The 9994-nt window shown below is 41.3% G+C and overlaps 1 protein-coding gene across 1 annotated transcript; it reads left to right on the top strand.

Moving 5' to 3' along the window:
- The first annotated feature begins 7936 nt into the window (after positions 1-7936).
- On the top strand, positions 7937-9455 carry LOC139702258 (C-C motif chemokine 7-like). The gene is made up of 3 exons (XM_071602910.1): positions 7937-8012; positions 8775-8889; positions 9311-9455. Exons 1-3 carry the CDS (start codon positions 7937-7939, stop codon positions 9408-9410), a joined length of 291 nt encoding a protein of 96 aa, XP_071459011.1. The 3' UTR covers positions 9411-9455.
- Positions 9456-9994: the final 539 nt, after the last annotated feature.

Here is a 9994-nt window from a genome sequence, read left to right on the forward strand (position 1 = left end):
ATTTCACATAGGAGTAAGATCATGCAGAACTTGTTTTTCTGTGCCTGCCTTATTTCATGAAAGATAACAACCTCTAGTTCCCGTCATGTTGTTAAAAATGACAGGATTTAGTCCTTTGTGTGGCTAAATAATATTCCACTGGGTTTATATAATATGCTTTCTTTATTCATTCACCCTTTTGATGGACACTTACATCATTTCTATTTCTTGGCTACTGTGAATATGCTGCAATAAACGTGGGAGTAAAGCTATATCTTCAACAGACGAATTTCACTTCCTTTGGATATTTTCCCAGTATTGGGATAGATGAATCATATAGAAGTTCTATTTTTAATTTTTGGAGGAACCCCTTACTATTTTCCACAACAGCTGTATTAATTTACATTCCCTCTACAAAGGTTCCCTTTTCTCCATATATCCTTACTGGCATTTATTATCTTTTGCCTTTTTTAATAACAACCCTTGTAATCAAAGTGAGGTAACATCTCATTGTGGTTTTGATATGCATTTCTCTGGTGATTACTAATGTCAAACATTTTTTTCATAACCTGTTAGCCATTTGGATGTCTTCCTTTGAAAAATGTCCATTTAGATTTCTTTTTTTTTTTCATGGTAATCTTTTTTATTTCTTTTTCTTTTTCTTTTTTTTTTTAATATTTCTTATCCATTGTTGCATGGGATTATTTGTTTTTCTATTGGATTTTTTGTGTGTTCCTTACATATTCTTGTCATTAACTCTGCCAGAGGCACAGTTTGCAAACATTATCTCCTGTCCTCTGGGCTGTCTCTTCATTCTATTGATTGTTTACTGTGTAGAAGATTTTAGTTTGATGAGATCTCAGTTGCCTATTTTTGTTTTTGTTACTTGTGTTTTTAGGGATCCTATCCATAAACCCCTGGCCCGTTCCAATGTCCTGAAATATTTTCCATTTTCTTCTAGCAGTTTCTTAGTTTTGCTCTCACATTTAGGTCTTTAATCCATTTCAAGTTGGTTTTGTGTATGGTGAGACAGAGCGAGGAAAACAGTTTCATTCTTCTGGATGTATATATCCAATTGCTCCAGGATTAAGTACCGATGACTAACTTTTCTTCCATGCCTGTTCTTGGCACCTTTGTTGAAAATCAGCTGGCTATAGGTGCAGGGAGATGGAATTGTTTTAAAAAAATCTTTGAAAAATAAAGCATCCATTGAGCCTTTCAGGGGGCTTAAGGAAGAGAATAGCTTAAAAATGTAGCAATCTCATGCAAATCTGGGATCCTCAGCTGAAAAGAGAGTCCTGGACTGAGTGTGGAGGAAGCAGAGAGATCCACCAAGAATACTTACGGAGAGCGATGGCACTCAGCTCTACTAGTAAATCAGAAAAGTACAGGTAGTTGTTTGAAGGAATTATGTTGCCAAGAAAATTAGGAGCCAAGACTGAAAAGGCTTTGGCTATCCTAGCCCTAGAAGGACATTTTAATCTTCCATGAGCAACAAATGATGACAGCCACTAAAGAGGGCAGCTCCACCAATTTCCATTTCCAGTGTGACTAAGGAGCTACTGTACTGGGAGTGATCTCGCCCACCATCTCCCTAGCAATGTACCAGAACTGCTGTAGCTCAGATCCTGCCATGTTTCTTCCAGTCTTTCCTTTCCCAGTGAAGGTTGAAGGAAATGGAGTTGATAACTCCCCCACCAAGACAGTGTGTGCCCTGGGAGGAGGGAGGGAGAGAGTTGCCAAAACTTTGAACCTTTCAATCATCTCCTAGTGACAATCCCTCCTCCTAAGGATTGCTATCTTGGATTGAAAGGAGATAACCTTTCAATCAAATTCACTCCCAAAGACAGTGAAACTACACACCAATCTTGTCCCCATGTCAATAAAATGACCCCAGGAGGTCAGATAAGGACTGGACTCTGAACCCTGAACCCTCCATCCCTGCCCTATAAAAACACTGTCTCACTGATGTGTTCAGTAAAAACCGTGCCCAGGAAAAACAAGTTCCAGAAGTTTTCTATCTTTTACCTATGTCCTCTTAAAGGTCTTCAAAGACTAAGACACTCCCCCAGTGTAACCAATATAAACCCATACCTCCCCTGTAATCAGTGCTATTTTCTACCCAGAAAGTGAGCCTACCCGATGCCTGACTCTGAGGCTGAATAAAAGGCCTAGCTGATCCATGAAGTCTGTTCTTGTCCCAGCTATTTGTACTTTCATTATGGTTTTGGTCATTTTTGCTTACAAATGTCTCTATTGTTATTGCCTTTTTATTCTATGCTATGCTTATGGGAGGGTCAGAAAAAAGGTAAATTGTTCATTTTTTAGAGGTACCCATCAATCCTTTATTGGAGACTATAAAATTCACTTCTGCAAGATTCCATTCTCTTTTTCTAACTTTTCAATTTTTAAAACATTGTGGTAAACCAAACATAAAATTTAACATATTCACCATTTTTAAAATATTTATATTTTAGTCGTAGTCAGACACAATACCTCTATTTAATTAATTAATTTATTTATTTATTTTGATGTGGTGCCGAGGATCGAACCCAGGGCCTCACCCGTGCAAGATGAGTGCTCTGAGCCCCATATCAACCATTTTAAGTATAGTTTAATAGTGTTGACATTAATGTACTTAACATCGTGTGCAAGAGATCTCTAGAAACTTTCCATCCTGCAAAACTGAAACTCTGTACTCGGGGGAAAAAACTCTCCATTTCCCTCTCTGCCCAGTTCTGGTGACCAACATTTTATTGGCTTTCTCCGTAAATTTAACAACTTTAGATACCCCAGTTAAGGGAATTGGACAGTGTACATCTTTTTGTGACTGGCTTATTTCTCTTGGGACAGTGTCCTCCAGGTTCATCCACGTTGTATCATGTCACTTTCTTTTGTTTCTCAGGTGAATGATGTTCCATTATTCCATTATATGAATACACCTCACTTTGTTTGTTCATTCATCCAAAAATAGACATTTGGGGTGCTTGCCCTTCTTGGCTATTGTGCATAACACTATTATGAACAAGAGTAAACAAATATCTCCTCCAGAGTCTGTTTTCAATTCTTTTATATAAATACCCAGAAGTGGGATTGCTGAATCTTATGGTAATCCTATTTTTAACTTTTTGAGGAACTTCCATTCTGTTTTCCAGACTGGATACACCATTTTGCACTCCTACAACCTGAGCACAAGCATTTCAGTTTCTCCACATGTTTGCCCACATTTGTTATTTTCTGTCTTTTTGATATTAGCATCCTAATGGAGGTGATGGTATAACTCACAATAGTTTAGATTTGCATGCTTCTAATGATTAATGATGCTGAATAATTTCCCATATGCCTATTAGCCATTGGCATATCATCCTTGAAAAAATGTCTATTGAAATCCTTTGCCCACTTTTCAAATCTTGTTATTGAACTTTTTGTTGTTGGTTTATGGATGTTCTTTTTTCTATTTTGAATGTTAACTCCTTATCAGTTGTATGATATGTGAGCACATTCCCTCATTCCATAGGTTAACGTTTCACACTTGGTTGTATCCTCTTATGAGTAGAAGTTTTTAAGTTTGATGTGGTCCCATGTGTCTGTTTTTGCTCTTGTTGACAGAATATCTCGTGTCAGATTCAATAAATCATTATGATATATATAATGTCATGAAGATTTTCTCCTATGCTTTCTTCTAGGTGATTTATAGTTTGAGGTCTTGCATTTAGGTCTTTGATGTGTTGTGAGTTAAATGTGGCATATAGTATAAGAAAAAGGTCCAATTTCATTCTTTTGCATGTTGATGCCTGCTTTCCCCAGCACCACTTGTTGGGAAGACTGTCTTTTTTCCATCGAGTGGTTTCGACAGCCTTGTTAAAGATCTCTTGACTGTAGACATAAAATTATATTTCTGGGATCTCTATTCTATTCTGTTGATCTATATGTCTGTATTTATGCCAATAACACATTTTTTTTTATCTCGTTAGCTTTGTAATGTGTTTTGAAGTGAGGACGTATGAGACCTTCAGGTTTATTCTTTTATGAGATTTGATTTTGGCTACTTGGGGTCTCTTGATATTACATATCAATTTTAGGATTCATTTTTGTTTTTCTGACAAAAATGCCATTGAGATTTTGATAGAAATTGTAGACCATTTTGGAGAGCATTGCCATCTCAACACTGAGTCTTCTAATCCACAGATATGGGATGTCTTTCCATTTACTTATGTCTTCTTTAATTTACCTCAAAAACTCCTTGTCTTTTTTTTTATTCAAGTCTTTCACCTTTTGGATAAACTCATGTCTAAGTACTTAATTGTTTTTATGCTATTGTAAAGTGAATGTTTATTAATTTCCTTTTCAGATTGCTTATTATTAATGTATAGAAATGCAACTTATTTTTGTGTGTTGACTTATTTTATTCCTTTTCTAATTCCCCCAGGTGTACAGATGCATCATTAATTTGATATCATTTTCCTTTTTTTAATGTTAGCATTTATAACTATAAATTTCCCCTTTAGCATTGCTTTCTGGGCAACCCATAAGTTTCAATATGTTGTGTTTTTGATGTTTTATTCTGAACAAATTTTAGAGTTACAGAAAAGTTGCAAAAATAATACAGAAGATTTCTTCTGTTCAGAAGATTTCTTTCTTCACTCACCATCCTCTAATGTTATCATCCTATTGTCTTCATATCTTGGAAGTTTTTCTGTGTCTGGTCCACATACCTTCTTTAGAATGGGATCCATCCTGAAGGGCAACTTCATCTGGGCTACGCCATTCTTATGATTAAGAGCAGAAGAAACCATGGTAAAACCATGAGATGACTATTAACTTCTGCTCAGAGATGGATATGTGGCTTCTGCTCACATCTAACTAGCCAAAGCTATTATACTGGTGGCACACAGATGGTGTTCTTGCTGGCCTGAGTGACCAGATTCCAATGAGGACCAGAACGTTTCTCATTTTGGGTTCTTCCCCAAGATTTCCAGGACTTCCTCTGCCTCTGAAATGCCAATCTCTTTTTTTAAAAAAAATACTTATTTAGTTGTATATGAACACACAGTATCTTTATTTATTTTTATGTGGTGCTGAGGATTGAACCCAGTACCTCACACATGTGAGGCAAGCACTTTACCACTGAGCTACAGCCTCAGCCTCTGCCAATCTCTTTTTCTATTCAGCATGGTATTTCCTGGAATCTGATCCCCACTTCACTGTTCAAATTTTGAAGAAACAGCCAGATTTAGGAGCAACATATTTGGGAAGCTGTCAGTGTCTCTCTGAGTCCCTACCCAATATTTCGTTGTCTAGTACCCTTTCTTCTTTTCTAATATGAATAATTAATAATAATTTTTTTCTAATATGAATAATACACTTACTGAGAACCGTGTTCTGGTTATTTCCAATGCATTTTTTTTTACATATTCACTCATTTATTCCTTACAGTAACTCAGAAATGAAAGTACTTTTATTATCTCTATTTTCGGAGATGTGGCAACTGGTTTACAGAGAATAAGGGCTGTCTATGGTTACGGCTAAGTGATTATTGGGAAGTGACACGGGTAGTCATTCCCTGAGACATGTCCTCAATTGCCTCTCCTGGAACTGGACAGCAAAAGCCTTTGTCTGACTCCCCTTACTCCCCTAGACATCCTGGTCTTTGTACAAATAAGTCTAGAACAATGTGTTCCGAAGGAGGCTACATGCCATCAAATTCATAACTGGCTAATGTGGGGCCCGGATGGGACCACTCCCTGCGTCTGTGCTCATGGCAGACACTGCAGTCACTCACACACCTTGAACTCAGACCCAAAGCCACTCTCTTCAAGACCTCTGTCTGGGATCCCCCTCTAAAAGGGAAGGGAATGCGGACATCCGTGATATCATGCATGAGCTCAGGAGACATCGTGCTAAATGAAATAAGCCAGTCACAGAAGACAAATTCTCCAAGATTCCACTTATGTGAGATGCTCAAAATGGTCTAACTCATAGAAGCAGAAAACAAAATAGGTTACCAGGAGCCAGATGGAGGGGGAGAGGGAGAGTCATTGTTTAATTCAAAATTTGGGGAAAAAAAGAAAAAAAGCTGGTAGAGTTAGCAGCAGAAAGCAATGTCATAGAGGTAAATATAAACTTGATGTCCAACAAAAGCCAGAATAAAAGCCTGATATTTCTCTTAAGTCAGTGTTCAAGGTTAGAGGATGGTCTGAGCCCTCCCACTGAAGTTCTCCTCTCTTGCATCCCGTGGCCATCATGCAGGGTCCAGTCACAGGTGTGAAGAGGCCATGCATGGCCTCCTGAATGGTCAAACCTCCATTCATGAATATTGTCAGCAATCAGTCAGTGATCTTGTGATGTGTGTTTCTAAGGGAAGTACTGCGAGATGAGGAAGGAGACTATGGCTTTCAAAATGTATTCTTTATATCCCTGAGATATATAGGTGGGGAGGGAGACACGGAATCTCCCATTTCTGCTTCAAATTGATGGTGTGCTTGGATGTCATTCATTCATTTGACCTCCCTGGATTCTTTCACTTGAAAAGATATTTTCATACAGATATTTTGAAGACCACAGCATTCTAAGACCCTGATGTGCCATGAAATTCTGATAGCCTAGAAAACATACAAAGGTTTTATTTTACTTCTATTTGTTTGTCTATTCATCCTAGGGATTGATCCCAGGGCCTTATACACATTAAGCACACGCTCTACCACTGGGATATACCCACAGCTCTAGATACTGGGCAGTTCCCCTACCCCCTCCCCATTTCCCTTTGCTCTGAGTCCTTCTTACCATCCCTTGCATCCCTTCCAGAAAGACCTAGAGCTCACTGTCATGAGCCTTTCTTGTTGCATTGCAGATGGGATTAATATCTCTACCTGCTCTTCATTTAAAACATGTCTAAAAGTTATTTTACGCTCTCTCATTAAAAGGTGTGGTCTATGTACCCTAATCTTGCAGCGGGGAGCCTTAAACCATTATGTAAAATATCCAAGCATGTGGATAAAGGAGGAGTGGGAAGCGAGGGAGCTAAAGGACTGCATCTGATACAACCACCAGCTGTTAATGTCCTTCCAGACCAGACAGTGAACACTGAATAAAAGCTTCGTGCTGACCCCAGCCTTAGCCAACATCTAACTGCAAAGACACCAAGCACCTTAAGCAAGTGCTGCCGAGCTGAGACCGGTCAACCCCTCGAAGTTGAGAGCAAAATGACTGACGGTTTCTGTTGTAAGTCACTATCTTCAGACGCTCCGTGGCAGAGTCGTGGATTGCTAGATAGACACTACAATTTCAGGCACTATTCTCCAATGCAAACTGCATTCTGTTTTTCCGCTCAGGTTCTGTTATTCTCTTTTCCTCTGAGATGTAGAAAGCCATCAAGACTTTGAGTGAAAAGTGTTTAAGTTCATGCTGGAATCCAGCCAAAGTTGGAACGCCTCTTTCTAGACTCCAGAGTCCCAGGGATGCTGACTAAAATGAAGAAATGTGGGAATCTCTGTCATTTTTCTTGATTTCGGCACCCAAGTGCTTTGCTCAGCCAGACAAGGTATGATTTCTTCCTTCCTGTTTCTACAGAAACTGTTTCATTTCAAAGAAGCTGAGCTTATGAGAATAGGTGTAAATCGCATACCCTGGTCTGCCTGGGCACAGCCCCCACCTGACCCCCCTCTCCCAGTCTTGGATGGAAACAGACCAACCCCCGTCCCTAAACCCATACTTTCATCTCCCAGGTCCCAGCATCACCCCAGGGCAGCATGCTGGCCCCCTGATATATTACACCATCCTGTGTAATTCATTCTGTGATTCATTCTGAATGACAAAGCTCTCTCTCCACGCCCCTTCCTTTATACTCCATGTCTGCTTCCTATAAAAGGCAGAGACAGAGCCATCCGAAGAGCAGAGAGCTGAGAACAACTCAGAAACTTCCAACTCCCAGGCTGAAGCTCTCTCTCTCATCCTCACCATGAAGGTCTCTGCAGCTCTTCTGTGCCTGATGCTCACAGTAGCCGCCTTCTGCATTCCCACGCTTGCTCAGCCAGGTAAGACCCTTCCCCCTCCACCCTGAAACACATCACCCCATCTCTGGGACATCATGCCCAGTACATCCCAGAGGGTACCCATTGTCTCACCTTAGCAGCTGCTTTTCTAAGATCAGGCAACTCAGAGAAGGCCAGGAGTGAGCCCAATCACACAGCTGCTGCTGGGCAGAGCCTGAGCTAGATTCCCAGCTCTGGACCAACTCCAGCTCCTTCCAGGACTCGAGCTCTGGAAACATGCCCAGAGCTACTGCCCAGAGTTACTGCCCAGGGGCTGTCAGTAATCCTGGGTGATCCAAAGAGAGGGGCCTCCTGGTGGTGGCCTGCAGGGTATTTCCAGATACAGGGGAGGCAGGAAGGAGACCCAGAACCTGGTCTGTGCATCCCCCAGCCCAGCTTCCAGAGACAGAGGCCCTGCAGAGATGGCTGGTATCCCAGAAGCTCACCTGCAGGCACAGATTTCTCAGAGCCTAAGTTATGAGTCCCCTTACTACAAGGGATTGGCTTATTATCTCAGCTCCTCCCAGCAACAACCATAGTGTTCGTCAGTTTCTCTTGTCCCTGTCAGTTGGTGAGGACCTGTTCCCGTTTCATAGCCCATGACATGGAGAGCGTTTACAGGATACCTCAGACACATCCGACTTGGGATGGGCAGTTTCTATTCTCAACTTTTCCCTTCCCACTGACTCCTTCCTACCATCCCTTGCATCACTTCCAGAATGACCCAGCACTCACTGTCCTGAGCCTTTTCCTGTTGCATTGCAGATGGGATCAACATCTCCACCTGCTGCTATGAAACCCGGAAAAAGAAGATCTCCTTGCAGAAACTGAAGAGTTACACCAGGATCACCAGCAGCAACTGTCCCAGGGAAGCTGTGATGTGAGTGGCCTCTGATCAACCATCTTCAACCCTGAGCCCTAAGTCCTTCCCTGGGGCGGCGGGGAGAGGCGTTATCCAACTGAGTTGGAGCCAAACACTCAGATGCTTAGAGCATCTCCCACAGAATCTCAGAACTTTCCCAGTGGAAAAGGGGAGTCCCACCAAGGAAAGTGACTTCCACTACCTGCTCCCTTTCCAGGCTTCAGTTCAGAGCTTGGTCCCTTTATCCAGACAAGGGGGTTTCTTCTGGGTCCACAAAAGCAGCTGCTGCCACCTCTCCCCACTGCAGGCCCTTCCTCTGCCTTCCACCTCCTCCATCCCAGGGCAATCCCCTCCACCTGGAGCTCAGGGGCCAGACAGGTTAGGTATCCAGTGGGTTCCTCAGGGTGACCCATCTGATGGAGCCCTTTCTCCCCCACAGCTTCAAGACCAAACTGAACAAGGAGATCTGTGCTGACTCCAATCAGCAGTGGGTCAAGGACGCCATCAAACACCTGGACAAGAAAACCCAAGACCCTTGAACGGCTTATGCCTGAACAGAAACCAGGCTGGGACTGGAGGAGCAACTCATCTGCATCCTCTGCCCTTTTTTTTTTGTTGTTGTTTTTGTTTTGAGAATTGCTCTGAGATTAATTTATTCCAGTTCTAAGGAAGGGCTGCGAGTTGTGGTGTAATGAGGTGGATCATAATTTTTTTTCCTAAGTCGTGTTTTCAAAGTTATTAATATTTTAATTTAATCTGTCATGGATGTTGGTGTGTTTTGAATGTAAACCTGCCTTGCTGCAAGTATCATGAAGGACCTTGCAAGAATCAATGCAAAGATTTTATTTAAAATTTTTGTGATAATGAAATCGTAACGTTATTACAAAAATGGAATATTTATGTGGGTATCACTTTCGCATTTTCACATAAAATATATTTTTGTATAAAACCTGACTTTGACGGCTTATTAAGGAATAAAGTTAAGCTGGAGAGACTGATGGGGTGGCAAAGAGGAGGGTATGGTTGCCAAGGGTGGGGCTTGGGCTGTGAAAGAAAAAAGAATAGGTAGCCTCAGGGCTTTCCCCTGGGGACATGTCATCCACAAGATGACTGGTACAAGAGA

Source organism: Marmota flaviventris, chromosome 17, assembly GCF_047511675.1.
Source record: "Marmota flaviventris isolate mMarFla1 chromosome 17, mMarFla1.hap1, whole genome shotgun sequence".
NCBI classification, from domain to species: Eukaryota; Metazoa; Chordata; class Mammalia; order Rodentia; family Sciuridae; genus Marmota; species Marmota flaviventris.